The 17,164-nt window shown below is 29.3% G+C and overlaps 3 protein-coding genes across 6 annotated transcripts in view; 2 read left to right on the forward strand and 1 right to left on the reverse strand.

The window, feature by feature from the left end:
• The first annotated feature begins 531 nt into the window (after positions 1–531).
• Positions 532–9,915, forward strand: Su(dx) (Suppressor of deltex). Of its 3 annotated transcripts, none has more exons than XM_018453071.1 (12): positions 532–837; positions 1,393–1,544; positions 2,108–2,536; positions 3,020–4,367; positions 4,439–4,670; positions 5,113–5,420; positions 6,656–6,898; positions 7,052–7,211; positions 7,300–7,574; positions 8,461–8,686; positions 8,766–8,862; positions 9,608–9,915. In XM_018453071.1, the coding sequence occupies exons 2-12, from the start codon at positions 1,487–1,489 to the stop codon at positions 9,778–9,780; spliced, it is 3,549 nt and encodes a 1,182-aa protein (XP_018308573.1). In that variant the 5' UTR covers positions 532–837; positions 1,393–1,486; the 3' UTR covers positions 9,781–9,915. The 3 variants fall into 3 exon arrangements, with proteins under 3 accessions (XP_018308573.1, XP_018308572.1, XP_018308574.1); XM_018453070.1 differs by having other exon boundaries at positions 1,416–1,544; XM_018453072.1 differs by lacking the exon at positions 532–837 and adding an exon at positions 897–941 and having other exon boundaries at positions 1,416–1,544.
• cta (Guanine nucleotide-binding protein subunit alpha cta) overlaps positions 7,533–17,164 on the forward strand; it is a 24,027-nt gene continuing 14,395 nt past the window's right edge. For both annotated transcript variants that reach the window (XM_018453073.1, XM_018453075.1), the window contains exon 1: positions 7,533–7,546. The gene's annotated coding sequence lies outside the window, so the exon portion shown is untranslated. The remainder of the gene's footprint in view (positions 7,547–17,164) is intronic.
• Positions 14,229–17,164, reverse strand: part of LOC108725831 (uncharacterized) — a 4,666-nt gene continuing 1,730 nt past the window's right edge. Inside the window, exons 2-6 of the mRNA XM_018453076.1 lie at positions 16,452–16,544; positions 16,259–16,380; positions 15,981–16,119; positions 15,085–15,359; positions 14,229–14,411 (exon numbers count right to left, since the gene is read on the reverse strand). Of these exons, the coding sequence (XP_018308578.1) occupies positions 14,290–14,411; positions 15,085–15,359; positions 15,981–16,119; positions 16,259–16,380; positions 16,452–16,544 (751 nt within the window). The 3' untranslated portion in view covers positions 14,229–14,289. The remainder of the gene's footprint in view (positions 14,412–15,084; positions 15,360–15,980; positions 16,120–16,258; positions 16,381–16,451; positions 16,545–17,164) is intronic.

Below are 17,164 nucleotides of genomic sequence, written 5' to 3' on the forward strand. Positions count from 1 at the left end.
AGATAGGACCATTCTTCTAGATCTAAAAGTATGATCCAATTAGCGCGAAGGAAACTTCCAACAGTTGCAAAACAAACGTTCTGCTGAACGCAGCCATTCTTCTAGATCTAAAAGTATGATCCAATTAGCGCGAAGGAAACTTACAACAGTTGCAAAACAAACGTTCTGCTGAACGCACCCATGGATGCTGGGTCTATCTTATATGTCTATGGTTTTGACACCAAGCTCTGATTGGTGGAAAGTGGGCGATGGGAGTAAAATTTACCCCCATAACCGGTTTTTCACCAATCGGCGCTCGGTGTCAAAGACCCCTTTTAGAAAGTAGTAACTTTCTATTAAATTATCTTAATTTCAACATATATTTAAAGACTGATGCATTAAATTGGTACAATATCTATAAAAAAGATTAATTAAGTACACATATCATGTATTTGTTTACACGCATCGCCGAAATTGAGATAACTCAATAGAAAGTTACTAGTTAATATCCGTAGTGCTACGACTGATTTGTGTGATCAAGTGCGTGTGCTGTAATGTCACACTAGTGAAAATATAACTCGACATAGCTCGTATGTAATTTCACATGAAGATCCGTCGAATCGTTGAGCTATTTTCAATTATGATCATCTGCAATGACTGCAGTTACACTCTTGCATGATACATAAAAAGAATACATTTGACGTATAAAAAGATGGTGACCGACCGATAGCGAGGTTTGATAACGCAAATCTTGAATATTTCCATTTGTCCTTGCCGCGATAAGATCGTTAATTCAGTGTGTAATGGACAGCGGATCGGTGCTCAAGATATCGTGAGCGATCGGAGACACCAATTTCGGTTCGTATTTGCCAATATTGATAGCTAACATACAATGTTACATATAGACGAGTTCGCAGCTCGTGGAATGACACCACGTCGATGACTTGTGTTGTAAAGCCTTGGTGAATAATTCCTTGTATATACCTTTTACGTAAATAATTTCAATTGGAAAAAAATTGGTCGTATATAAAGTTCAGTGTAAAGTTGTCGTGTACATAACGACATAGTGATCAAGAAATTTATGTCTGCATACTTTTTCAAATTCTCTTCACTTTTGTGTACTTGAGTTTGTTGCATGTGTTAAGACAAGATTAGATTGAATGTATTATATAATTACTGATTACATTGTTCTTCGAAATAACAAAAGTACAATTATATTTTTTCAAATGATTAATTTTCTTTACTACTATATATACATATATATATGTTTATGTGTGCGTGTGTGTGTGGTGTGTGTGCGCGCGCGCGCGCGCGTGTGTGTGTGTATGCATGCAGCAAATTACATGTAGATATGTAATTGTTTACCAGTTGATATCAAATATAGTTAATCTTTATAGTAAACTGTACTTCTAGAACCTATTGTGCGCACATTGCAGATATCACAAGAGAGTGAGAATATTATGAATTCTTTAAAGTAGTCACCTTATATTGCAATAAATTTTTTACAATGTCTCATTGCGAGGAAGATGCAGCATCTCCTGGTTTTCACCAATTGAGCATTACAAGTAAGTTGTATCTATGGAACAAGACTATCGAGATGAAAAAGAATATCTTTAACCTATATTTATTGTGAATATTCTGTTTTATCAAAAGGAATATAATTGTACCAGAATTTTTAAAAGACTTGTTTTTAAAAGATTTGTTTATTTCTAAAAGAATCGCACGGTGAAAAAGAAGCGCAAAGAAAAAAAATTTATAGCATTATTATATAAACTACCATTGTTGCTTTTTATTCTAAATTCTGTTCTTATATTATGTATCATCTTCAATCAAATGTTTTTTTATCTTTATGAAATTATATTTACTTATTAACTGTTAATTAAATATTTTCTTTTGTTACATGTTTTGTTTCGTGATGTTTTGTTATATGAACATAATCTACTTAATAAAATATAAAATAAATGTAAAATAATTATATATATTATTTACATCTTTAAAAAAATATTTTTTATATTCAGTATTTTATTTCTGTAAAATTAAAAATTTTATTAAATTGTAAATTGATATAGTGCAATCAAGGCTGTATAATTGTTTTCTTTGTATTAATAATGATATTCGATTATTTCAGTTGAAGCAGCAATATTGAGAAGTTCAACCTTTTTAAAGCCTAATCCATATATAGAATTTTCAGTCGATGATAAAAGTCCTCGTAAAACAGAAGTATCAAAGTCTACATATCAACCGAAATGGAACGAAGAATTTACTATACTTGTTACACCATATTCTCAGTTGCACTTCCGATTACTTGACCATAGTACATTTCGCAAAGATACATTAATAGGAGAAAAACGAATAAATCTGTTCCAAGTGTTATCGCATTATAATGGAAAATTAGAAAATTTAGAATTAACATTTGACTTAATGAGTGAGAGCAAGCATGATTCTCAACTGTGCAAAGTTGGCGAATTGATCACGGTATTTGATGGACTTAGAATCGATACTACTAATGAGATGTCAGTAAATGTTATTGAACCATCTTGCCAAATACAATCTGATGGTAAGAATAATATTACAGTGATCAATATACAAAAAACTTCGAAAATAATGTTTTAACATCTATAATGGAAGTTTGTTTAACACTTTCCATGCCGCGTAGATCATCTAAGATCACAATGGACTTACTATTTAAGCCGTTTGATATTTTGGCTGTAAAAAGAAACATAATTATGAAATAATTGTTGATATACATAATTATACTGTATAATGCAATATATTAGTGCGTTAGACTATCTTCTAGTACGTTAGACTATCTTCTTAATAATAATTTTTGTATTTTATCAATCATTATGAAATATATATGTTATTTAATACATAAAAACAAATGCAAATAAAAATACCGACGTGCAACCTAAGCAACATGATGGTGAAGTCAAATTCGGTTAAAATTAGCCTGGCATAGAAGGTGTTAAAAGAGATTGAAAGAATATATGTTACCACAATTTTCTTTTTTTTTTTTCCTATTCAAATTGTATCATTTTAGGTGCCACAAATGATACAGTCAATAACCGAAGCATTCTCAATGGTGGAGTGCGTGCGCGCATGAGATTACATAGCTCAGAGAATCTCGCACCATCTATATATCGTGGTTTGACAAACATTCACCTTAGTTCCAATTATAGTGGTGGAAACAGTCAAGCAAACAGCAACAAAAATGTTGGACTTTCTACTACAATCTCGAATACAGATGGTACATTGGGTGGCAATGTCGGTAGTAGCGCTAATAGTAGCAGCGTTTCCACAAGTATTTTAGTGAACGGACACGCGATTCCAATGACAGATAAATCTATGGTGTCACCAGGAAATCGGCATGCCACAGATGTACGAACTTTCGCAGGTAGATCGGCCATTAAAGAGCTATCGTTGGCATCGGCTAATTCATCGGATGGCCGAGCGTGTACATGGAGCAATAACAGCAACGTGGATCAATCTGCAATTGTCAAGTCGGATTCACGTGGCCCGCCGCGATCAGAACAATCTTCCTCGATATCCGGACAACAGATTTGCGCGGATGTCCGTGTGATTCCGCGACAAGATCAATCTATGCTTCCTAATATGGACAGTTCCAGTGCTTCTCAGACAGATGCGAAAGCATCGTCGCATGTGGATACATGTGGCAGTGCTAGTGCCCTGCGGTTAGAGCAATCGATTGTCGCAGACGGCCGTGTAATGGCACGTTTGGAACAATTGGTGAATAATATTCCTTTGGATCCAGACGATCTGTTGTGTCAGAGACAACAGGATCAACCGGCAAATATTCGAAGAACGAGTATGACAAATGAGGATCAACGCGGAATGAGACAACAATTAGAACAATCTGCAAACATTCGTGTAGCCGAGGATTTACGAGGAATAAGGCAACCCGAGCAATCGTCAAATGTTCGTGAAGATTTACGTGCGACAAGACAACAGTCGGAACAATCCACGAATGTTCGCCCGCAAGAGGAGTTGCGAACTCCGCGGGTAGAACAATCAATAAGTACAGCATCGCATCTAGATCTATGCGGAGTTTCGCGTAGTCAGCAAAATGCAAATGTTCCACTGACGGATAATCGTGCTGTAATATTTCGATCAGAACAATCAGCAGTAATTCCCGATGGACGAACAATTCCTATTGTGGAACATATATCTCCTGTTGCGCTACCAGATTCTCGTTCCAGTGTACCACGAATTCCACAGACCACAGCTTCAAGTCAATCTATTGCTGCATCTGTGCCTGGACAATCTGTGACACAACCAGGATCTTCCATAGTGCTTACTGAAGATATCAACCATTCCGAAGAACCCTTGCCGCCTGGTTGGGAAATGAGATATGATTTATATGGAAGAAGGTAATTATTTCTATCTTATATCTCTCAAGCTATTAGATATTATCTCTATCATATATCTGTTATGCTATTAGATATTATGTTGATCACAATACTCGAAGCACGTCTTGGGAGAGACCACAGCCTTTGCCTCCTGGTTGGGAAGTTCGTCGAGATCCAAGAGGTAGAATTTATTATGTGGATCATAATACAAGAAGTACCACGTGGCAAAGGCCAAATACAGAAAGGTTACAACATTTCCAACATTGGCAAGGTGAAAGGCAATATGTCGTACAACAAGGCAATCAAAGATTTCTTTATCCTCAGGTAACTAGACTGATTAAACAAATTAAAACAAAATAATTTAAAGACTCAGTAGATTAAAAGTTAAGGTAATCACTAATTGATTGTGCTGGTATAAAGTTTGTAAATATACATTAATAGCAAAATCAAACATTTTGATTTTAATGTGGTCATCTTTAATAATAGATAACATAACAAATAATATGAAAAGAAGAATATGAAAAGAAGAATAATATTATAAATAAAAGAATATAATGTCGCACATAATAAATGATTGTGTTCGCCAATAGTTGTCTAAATAAGATAAAAAACGATGATTGTTCTATTAAGTAATAGAAAAATTAACACTTTTATTTGAGTTATTTTAACATAAGAAAACACTAAATCAGATTTGTACTGATTGGATTGTTGTATTATTTTATTATAGCATTTGTACTGATTGGATTGTTGTATTATTTTATTATAGGCTCACAGTAATCAAGCTTCTGTTGGTCCATCGACATCCATGGTAGATGATGATGATGCTCTGGGACCATTACCGGCAGGTTGGGAAAAACGGAAACAACCAGAAGGAAGAGTTTATTATGTAAATCATAAAAACCGTACTACGCAATGGGAGGATCCTCGAACTCAAGGTCAAGAGACTGGAATGGATGAGCCACCGTTGCCGGATGGCTGGGAAATACGATTGACGGAAGATGGAGTTCGATATTTTGTGGATCACAACACTCGAACGACTACGTTTCAGGATCCAAGACCAGGTGCACCCAAAGGGTTAGTGTCAAATATATTGTGTCAAACTCAGGGCTGGGTAATATTAAAAATAGTTCCATTTTAAATATGTATTTAAAATGGAAATAGCATTTTACATTTGAAATGGAATCTTGTCTATCATTTAACCATTCATAAAATAGGTAAATGGTTTTTCTATGTTTTCACAAATTTTCCCTAGAATTATTGATGTATAAAAAGAACTAAGTCCCATGATTAACCGAAGATTTTTATGAATATTCAAATAAACTGCAAATTGAACTGTAAAGAGAAAATTAATTCCAAATAGAGAGTCCATAAATATTGATTAAATATCTCTTAATAAAAAATGAATGTTCCTGCATTATGTAAAATACTATATACATTTCTAAAAATGTATATTACTTAACATCTAATTTTGACCGTAACCGGCGCTTTTCATATTAATTTGATTTATTCAAGTAAACGGTCCCATTTCCAAATTATAATATTAAAAAATTTAAAATATTCCCGTGAGAAATACTTTATTTATAATATTGTAGTCAGGGCTTCAAATTATGTTGAAAATGGATTTCAAACGTAAAATACTTTTATGCAATTTATACCATCTTGGCGGAAAGTTTTTACAAAAAACTATATAGATTGAAATAAGATCTTAGAAATTCTTAGTTTTCCGTAGATATTTGTAGTGGGACGTAAAGTAGTGTTATTTGTTTGAAAAACCAAAAAATCCTCCACCCACAAACAATGCCATTTTACGTCTTACATACGAATATTTACGAAAAACTAGGGATTTTTGAGACAAACAAATCTCACTTTATGTCTCACTACGAATATCTACGAAAAATTAAGAATTTCTAAGATCTTATCTCTAGATAGTTGTGCTGTACTTTTTCGTAAAAATTTTTTTCCGCTATGGCAAGAAAAACCATTTTTGCATTCGAAAACCATTTAAAATACCTATTTATCCATTTTACATTTAAAATGGATTCGAAAAACCTATTTTGCATTTTGCATTTTAAATACATTTTTTAAAAGTATTTTACAATTAGTATTTTAAATGGAATTCGAAAGGCATTTTACCCAGCCCTGGTCAAACTTAACATGTCATGTTCCGGTATACTCTGCCAATACTGAAAATCTATAGTATAAGTGACGTGCACTATAGATTTTCAGTACTGGCGGTGTATATACCAGAATACGGCTACAGTGTAAAATAAAAAAAAGTTATAACTACATATTCTATTTGCCTTGTACAGCCCAAAAGGTGTATATCGCGTTCCGAGGGCATACGAAAGGTCATTCCGATGGAAATTGTCTCAATTCCGATTTTTGTGCCAGACTAATGCCCTGCCTAATCATATTAAGATTAGCGTTAGTCGGCAAACATTATTCGAAGATTCTTACCATCAAATAATGAACGCGGAAGCCTTTGCACTAAGACGACGATTATATATAATATTTAAAGGAGAAGAGGGACTAGATTATGGAGGTGTATCTAGGTATGATATACAAATATATAATAAGAAACTTATTAGTAAAGAGATGTTTCGAGTTACACATCCACTTTGTACGAAAAGCTACAGTATTAAAGCTCATTTATGTAGTGCTCATTCTCAGTTGTCATGGAGAAGTTAAATAATTCTAATTTTCAGGGAGTGGTTTTTCTTATTAAGCCACGAAGTTTTAAATCCGATGTATTGCCTATTTGAGTATGCCAATAAAAGTAATTATAGTTTACAAATAAACCCAGCATCATACGTTAATCCGGATCATTTACAATATTTCAAGTTTATAGGAAGATTTATTGCAATGGTATGTTTTTTCTATTTGTAGATAATGGTTCATGTTCTTTTTTCGTACTATATTATATGAAAATCATTATATTTTTTTATTTTTTCAGGCTCTTTATCACGGCCGATTTATATATAGTGGATTTACAATGCCGTTTTATAAGCGCATGTTGAATAAAAAATTAGTAATGAAGGATATAGAATCTATTGATCCGGAATTCTACAAATCTCTCGTATGGATAAAAGAAAATAATATCGATGAATGTGGCCTAGAATTATATTATAGCGTGGATTTTGAGATTCTTGGTCAAGTGATACATCACGAATTAAAGGAAGGTGGTGATAAAGTTAGAGTAGGTGAAGACAATAAGGAAGATTACATTAGGTACATCTCTTTGTAACAAAGATGATTGTAATATAGAAAATCATAAAAAAAAATAAGAAAGAACCTACGTGCGTATATTATTGCACGAGTGCGTATATTATTGCATTGATAGAAAAGTGACATAAATAAAAAATTAACATTTTTGAGGTGAAAGAAAATTTGAAATCATGGAATTGACCCTATAGAGACTAATATATTTTTGTAGAAAAATTACGTATTTCTAGATTTTTGCTTATATAAAAAAGTATCAAAACTCTGATGAAAGAACTTCGTCCATTTTAGACTATCGCGTTCGATCACACATTAATCATATAAAATTTTATAGATAATGATAGCATTTAAAAAAAAATAGGTTTGGATCCTCAAAGAACAAATGTTATCAATCATCTTATGTCCCCCTCGAAGTCACAAAACTTTTGTCTAAAGCATTTTTCCCTAAAATGCACTGTTCAAGAAATATTTGATGTGGTCAAGTAAACTGGGATACCCTGTATAATTGATCACTGGATGTCCAAAACTCTTATGAAAAGAAAATGGGTGAAATTCTTTACACTATACTAGGATTGCAATGTTCGAATTTTAAAAATTCATGATAGTTTTAAAAAATACATTATGATTGAAAGTATAACATGTGTAGGAAGAGAATAAAGTTATAGAAATTGCATATTTGCTATCCTAATTATAAAACGTTTCAGAATTTAAAAAATGCAACTGAAAAGTTGCTAATTTTGAAATGTCACTTTTTTATTAATACAATAATCTGTGTATGTATGCATGTATTTGTAGTAGCAAATTCGATTGGATACATTAGTGCGCATTAATGTGCTCAATCGCTATAAGAGAATTTGTTATAAGAAATACGTTTTTATTTGTGAATATTCAACAGGTTGATGACAGAATGGAGGATGACAAGAGGTATAGAGGAGCAAACTAAAGCATTTTTAGAAGGTTTCAATTCGGTTGTGCCACTTGAATGGCTCAAATATTTCGATGAACGTGAGTTAGAGCTCATGCTTTGCGGTATGCAAGAAATAGACGTTGAAGACTGGCAACGCAATACTATTTATAGACATTATACTCGTAACAGCAAACAGATTCTGTGGTTTTGGCAGGTACAATATTCTTAATGTTATATCAAACTTTATTGTTTTAGACAAGGTCAAGTTCAAATATGTATTCTTTGCATTTTAGTTTGTAACAAGAACAGATAGCGAAAAAAGAGCTAGATTATTGCAGTTTGTAACTGGTACTTGCCGTGTACCTGTTGGTGGATTTGCTGAACTAATGGGTAAGTTTTAAAGAGACAAACTTATTTTTTTTAAACTAAGTCAGGTTTTAAATTTAATTGTGAAAATTATACTTATGTTAGTTAAGATACAAGAGTTAATCCATAATGAAATCAACTGAATTAAAAATTAAGTTAATAAAAAGAAAATAATTGAAAAGTTAAAAATTAAATGTGTTTCGCTTCATGATTTCAGAATTTTAGTTTTACAAATAATTGAAATAACAAATATACACTTTATTTAGAAATATATTTATTAAGAATAGGAATTAGAATTTTAGAATTAGTTTCCTGAATGTTTCTTCAAATACTATGAAAAATGCTATAAATTAATCGGAGTTGGTGAGACCGGCCCATAATGTAAAGTTACTTTTATGTAGGCGCACGATGTTTCGCGACGTATTTATTTATGGCAAGACTAACTTCAAAAAAGTGAAATTAAAAGTTAATAGTAATTGCCGATAAAATGTAACTACATTAAGTTAAAAATTAAGAATCTAAAATGTAACTGAAGGTCAAGTTAAAATTATTTAACTTTTAACTTAACTTTTTATCTTTTTAACTGGACACTACCCAATCCTGGGTACGTGTGTGTGTCATATATTTTATTTTATAAATGTAGATACAATTCATAAAAAGATTAATTCAACATGAATTGATCAATATTATTATTTACTGATTTAAACAATGAATTGATAATTAAGAAAGTTTAATAATAATATGAATTTTGTGCTATATTGTATTACAGGTAGTAATGGGCCACAAAGATTTTGTATAGAGAAATTTGGCAAAGATACTTGGCTACCAAGATCACATACCTGTTTCAACAGATTAGATTTACCACCTTACAAAAGTTACGACCAATTAGTAGAAAAACTGAATTACGCAATCGAAGAAACGGAAGGCTTTGGCCAAGAGTAATTGTAAACATATTAATTAATGATTATTGTGGTAGGTACACTGCATTAGTGTATTAATGGATGACAAAAGCAAAATTTAATGTAGTATCGCGAACTAATGGTAAACGTTTCTATGCTACATTTGAAATCTGTTTAGTGTAGCTATAATTAACATTGTAAAAGTTGCAAATAATTGAAGATGTGTATATTGTTCCAAAAATTTATATGAAATGTCTTAAATTATATGCAAATAATGTAATAATATATAAGTATTATTCTATTATAATTTATTCCAATATATTTCATATTTTATCGATATTTTTAACTTATCCACAGACATTGAATAGAACATTAATAAGGTATGAAATTGATAATAAAATTATAAATAATATAAATATATATAAAGAAACTATATGAAAATGTAAAGTTTAATGTTTTTTTTGCAGCGCACACACACACACACACACACACACACACACACACACACACACACACAGAGAGAGAGAGAGAGAGAGAGAGAGAGAGCGCGCGCCACAATTTGCTAGAATGATATATAATGCAGAAAGATTTTTGAAAAATTAAATAAAGGTATATGCCATTTCTTATTTCATGCAGTAATTTTTCAAATTTTTAATTAAAATGCTCAATCAAGATCTGTAATTAAACTTATTAGATGGTTGTTTATTCGTGAGTCATGCAGATATATATCTATAATAATTTAATTAAGTATTGTAAATATAATGTTACATATTTTTGCACATATGTAAATATCATTAGGTATCAATCTTGGTGTCAATACTTCACATTATTTACTATTTACTACCAGTAAATAAATACATTGCATATATATATATGCATACAGAGTGTTTTGTTTCAAACGTAACGTGTTGCATATTTCGGAAAATATGGGAAATACATAATGTTTCAAATTAAAGTTGTACGGTTTGAGGGACGCAAATATTAGTAAAATTATTGAAAAAAAAAATCAATTTTTCAAGATCATGTATACCGCCATTTTTTTAATGAAATTGAAAATTATAAAAAATAATTTACGAGATATCTTATATTTTATTTTGGCACATATTAACATGAAATATCTCGTAAATTATTGATTTTTCAATAATTGCATCCTGTACAACTTTCATCTGAAAAATTTTTTCGTACCTTTCATATTTTCCGAGATATTCGATCCATTTACATTTGAATAAAACATCTTGTACATATGTCCGTGCAATACTATACTACATGATGTATAACATAATTCTGATTTAACGTTCATACATAAATACAACAAATGCAAATTTTTAGATCATTAAAGACATATTGCTAATAATGCTTGATTCTACAGAAAATTATTCAAATTACAATTTATACCAATACGATAATATACAGAATTAGAATAGTTAATTGCAATCTAATTGCATATGTGCCGTGATTTATTATAACTTCTAATCTTTTCTAATTTATCTATTTATTCTTTCGTTTATTTGTTTTTTCATTAGGTCACGAAAACTACTGCTCATAAAACAAAAAATGACGTTATACTTTTATTAATTTTTTAAAAAACTTTCTTGTACTCTATTTTTAGCAGGGTTGGTAAAAAAAAACATGCTTTAAACACGTTTTAAACAGTTTAAAACATGCTTAGTTGATGTTTTTAATACGTTTTAAATATATGTTTTTTTATAGTACTGTTTGAAGCATACTTGAAGCATTAAAAACATATTTAAGAAGAAACACAATATGTTTTATTCTTAAAAAAAAAACATTAGTCTTTACCAACCCTGATTTTTAGGGATTTTGGAACAACCTGTACACAGTATTTTAATTGCCCTAGGCAATATCCCAAAAATGTATGAAAGACAGAGAAATATTTTAGAATTTTTCAAAGTAATGTTAAAAATATTAAGATAGAGTTATCAAGAAAACGAAGTTCACAAGATATTTTATATTATGTTTAACATTAGCGGTCTTTCAATCTTATTATTATTTTATATTTTATTCTGGCACACTTAACATAAAAAAATATATTGTATATTATTGATGTTTTGGTAACTTCTCTTTTATGTGCAGAATAATTAGAAGAATCATTTTATGTAAAAGAAAAATTATATAATTTCAACCAATATATATAGGAAATAAATGCCTTTTAACGGTCTAATAATTCTATGAATTTATATACGCGTATGTAGTCCTTTAAACTACGCGCCAAATAATTTTTCGAAATATTTGCCTGGGACAATTAAAATGGGACACTTTGTATATATAGGGTGTCCCGGAAAAAGTAATATAACTGGATCACAAATTCTCGTTTTAAAGTCACAAGGATGATAGTTAATCAGATGAGAGTTGATCGTGTATCTTGAAACGAGATGAAAATTACAAAAGTTAGCAAATTTACTAGAATATTTATACATAATTTTATTAATCAAGACTTAATAAATTTGCTCACTTTTGTAATTTTCATCTCGTTTTAAGAACACAGGTGAAAATAACCCTATAAGTTTCTATATAAATTTTTATTCTACGACCATTGTCAAGATATTTATCTTCAAAGTTAAGATTTGGAAAGTATTTTTCTTGAATAAGTTGAACTCTCCATGTTCATAATTTGTAATTATTAGACATAGATTTTATATACCATGGATATGCCTTGTAGTTATAATCAGGGGATTGAGTTGATAGAGTGAGAGCGTATATCTTCTATCTTTTTATGAGAATGATACTACTATGCGAACTCGAGCCATATAAATATGTATAAATTTCTATTATGTTTTATTACATTTTAAATCATAATTATTCATTAAGTACTTACGCGAATGAAAGGAAATATTGCCATTCTAAAAGATACAACGCACTTACTATCTCTTTCTATCTAACGGGAAAGGCGTATTCATGGGCAAGTTTTTTTAATTCATTGATTGATCAATCGTATTGTGCGTAAATGTAATTTTGTTCCGTAAAAGCTGTATAAAAGTAGTACAAAAATTATTTAAGAAAAATGTTTTTCGAATCTTAACTTGCGAAACGAGTATCTCGACAATGATGTGTAGGAAAAAATTTATAAAAACTTACGGGATTATTTTTATCTAATCTGTATGTGCTCTCATGAAATAATGCTCACCTTTACCAGGACACTCTGTATAATATTTTATAGATGACTAAAAATGAATAAAATATTTTATGTTCTATCTTAGGAGTTTAGAACAGAAGTGACTATAGTTATCTCTTTATATATATCTAAAATAGCGAATATTAATAATTATACTAATTTAGATACATTATCTAAATAACATTATAAATATTTGCTATATATAAACGGCCAATTTTATTGTAGAAAGAAATATTCTGGATATTTTTATTATCGGATATATTTCTCATACATTTGTATTGTCATTTATTTAGAGACTTATTGATATCCTGCATATTATCTCACAAATGTACGAAATTATCTAAAACTATTTTTTGCTGTATTTATAATAATGTAATATTGGGGGGGGATTATAAAATTGTGCATTTGTTTGTAAGTAATATATTTTATGTATATCTATGCAGTATAAACACAATCATTTATGTGTATTACTGTATAAATAGATGCATATGTGTGCGTATTGAATATTATTTAAATGTATACAAGACATCTGGATTTATTAAGATTAATCAGGGTGAAACATTTATTTAAGTATCGAAGTAATAAAAAAATAAAAATATCTGCTTATGAAATGTTGAATATATTGCTATCACAGCAATATATTAATATTTGTAAAGCATGTTTATTTTTTATGTTCTCTTGTATAATATTATTCATATAAATATATTTATAGGTAATTTCGATTCAGTGCTTTATTGTATGCACACATCTTTTATTATTTTTCTCATATTCTGATTGTTTCTGATATTCTGGTTGTTTTTAGTGTGATCTAAAAAGAGACAATTTCCTGGATTTAAAATTTTAAGGAAATACTGATTACATTTACATGGCATTATAGAGTTTAATAACATCTGTAGTTATATTTGTTGTTTATACGAAGAATTGTCATCAATATTTTTATATATTTTTATTTTATATTTAATATTATACTCCGCGTGTATTTCAGAAGAGAATATTGTCTCAAAAACATTTATTCGTATTTGTCAAAATCGATATAATTTAAAATGAATGCAAATGCGATATATGGTATTACAATCAATATCAGAACATTCAAGATTCACGTAATTAAAAAACAGATAAATTCTTAACAATAATTCATTTATTTCTTACAATATTATATTTCTGAGCAAAACGATTCGATTGTATAAATTAAAAAAAAATTTTTTGTCAAATTATAAATTTATTAAACACATCTGTGTATATATTAAATGTTGTATAAAGTATATTCTATCAAATAAAGAAAACTTTGTGATTAGAAATTATGAAAGAAGTATCTTTATTGTTGATTCAATTAATTTATTTTAGTATTCATATATTACATACAGAAGATATATTAAATCTATATTAGGAACAAAGACTAATTTTTTTATCTATTTCTTGCTATAATTTTGGATTGGGGCTGAAAAACTTTTCCCATGGAAAACGATAAGAAGTTGAGTTGTGGTCATCTATGTTATCTTTTATAGAAGATTCCCACTTTTGATTAAAGTCTTTCAGTTCACCTACAATTAAAATTTTTGTATTATTTAAATTATAGCAAGAATAAGTATGATTAAGGGCGGTATTCGAAGTCCGTTCTTGTTTTAAGTAGTATCTTCAGATTGGCTTATGACATTTTAAGACTGTATTTAAGACAGTCTTAAATATAAGAATCGACTATGAATATCCTGAGTGTTATAAAAATATAAACTGCTTTCATGTAAGCTTCATTTTATTTTTATCGATTATTATATGTGAAAAGAAGGAAGAATGAAGTTTATGAATGCGCGTGAGCATCCCAACCAGAACACAGCTATAATGTTGCATACTTTTGGATATAAACAAAAAATTAGATGTCAAATCTATATACAACCTCTTGAAAAGAAAAAAAATCGTTTAAAGCATTTCAAAATTAATGAAAAAGCATTTTTAAGTAGATTTTAAAATTTGGTTACTCTTTTCATCACTCAGTAGACGATATCAATGAACTTTATATAGAAATTTCCTTTTATAACTAGTTTTTATAATTACACAATCAAATTTGCTAATTTGCTTATTTGTCACAATTAATTTTCAAATATATGTATATAATTTTTAAATGAATACAATATTAGAAACTATAATTTATACATGTTTTCATTCATAATTCCTTAATTATTTCTTAATTAATTAATTTAATATATCTGTCGTACATACTTTCATCCATGTTAAATAAATCCTTGGATCTTGTTTCAACGCCATTTTTATCTTTTTTTATAGTAACAACATATGCTTTGTTATCTGCTTCCTTTGAAATAATTGTCTCCTCATTGCCTTCACTATCTCTGATTATTTGCTTTTTCTCAATAGTTCCATCAGCTTTACGTACAATCTCTTTTCTAACAGATCTTCCAATTGAAAAAGTTGATATGGAAGGTTTTGTTATTTCCATATTTTCTTTATTCCACATTTTTGAAAATTCTACAGGTGACCTATAATATGAATTGTAAATGACATGAGTAATTATTGCAAAAAGGTTAAACCTCACTAATGATTTTGATTTTTACATATAATTAAAGTCGGTAAAATCCTGAGTCACGCACACTGAATCACATGACGGACTCTTTGAATTTTTAGATGACACTTTATTGATTAAACCTTTTTGTAAAGCAACTATTTGTTTCCTTTTTACCAAATCGATTTATCTCATTTTATTCTATGCAGAAAAAGTATTAAGGTACGATTATAAAAAACGAATAATTTCTGATATTTTATATTTCATATCTGAATATATCAAAATAAAGTACAAAATATCTTGTAAACTGTATGGTATTGATTTTTTATGAAAATTCTATTTTAATATTCAAAGTAACTAAAAGAATCATATTAAAAAAATTTTTTTTAATGTTAAAAATGGCGGTTTTATGTTACTTCGAAAAATTGATTTTATCACTACTTATTTCCCTTTAAACATATCTCTACTTTTATTTGAAATATTTTTCTAAAGGTTTTATGTTGTAAATTATTTACGATTCTCATTATAAATAAGTCACTCTTATATTAAGCATTTATATAAGATAAGTAAAAAATTAAAGAAAAGATAAAATTAGAACCTTCCATCTAAATCTGTGTCTACTTTGTTTTCGATTGGTACATCTGCGAATATATCAGGCTCTGATTTCAGCATTCTGTCCCGTAAATCATCATTTTTCTCAGGTGCAGCAAATGGTAATGTTGTAATGGCCTTATCATCTATAAAAATTCTTTTACTTTAAAATATTTTAATAAATCCTTATAAATAGAAAGTTTTTGTAATCAGAATAAAATTCTTTAACTCTTTATTTGCAAATGAAGCATGCAGAACGACAAATTTTCCATCGAATAAACGTACCAAAAAAAGTGTTGTTAAATTTTAAAAAATTTTTCAACATATTATCTATTTGGGATTCAAAGAAAAACATCATTTCGAGTGGATTGCTAGCGATGCTGAAATGCAAACTGTTTTCAGGATACCTAGAAAATATCAAAATTAGAATCAAAATTTATTGAAATGCCTCTGAATGTACAAGTATTCTTTTCTTTACCGAAAGTTAACTATATCATCGTCATCATCATCTTCATCACTCTGCCAAATTGGATTTCGAAAATTTTCTTGATATGAATCATAATCGCCAAATCTGAAAAATATATTAATACAATAATTTAAAATTAGTGATCCAATCCCTGAAAATTTTTATTAAAATTTTCTATATAATTTTCTAATCAAATTTTTTACATAAATCTTAGATTTTTCACAATTTTTATAAAATTTTATAACTTTAAAAAATTATAACTTTAAAAAATTTCTCAGATTTTTATTGGAACATTTGTCAGAAATGACGTGCATACTTGCTTGTATGAAAGAGTATATCATTTCTACAGTTTATATATATAAATTTATTTTAAAATTTCCATAGAAAACTTATAAAATCTGAAAAAGCTTAAGGTATTTTTCTTTTAATCTCTCTTCATAATGCAAAATTTTATATAGAAATATATATAGTATATTAGGTGTTGAACTTAATTCCTGCCGTTTTTTTGTCTCCAAAATTGATTTGTTTCGAAGGGAAGATGAATGAATACCTTAATCAAAGTAATTTCCTCCATTTTCTACTACTTTTTCCCATCTCTTTGGCAACAGGGCAATCCCACGACGGTAGAACGCGGTGTCTTTCAAGGCGATCCATTCATTCATCCATTTTTGGACTTCGTTGTAACTGGAGAAGTGTGTGTCCGTAAATGCATGTTGCATCGATCG

This window comes from Mycetomoellerius zeteki, unplaced genomic scaffold (assembly GCF_001594055.1).
Source record: "Mycetomoellerius zeteki isolate Tzet28-1 unplaced genomic scaffold, Tzet1.0 scaffold364, whole genome shotgun sequence".
Lineage (NCBI taxonomy): Eukaryota > Metazoa > Arthropoda > Insecta > Hymenoptera > Formicidae > Mycetomoellerius > Mycetomoellerius zeteki.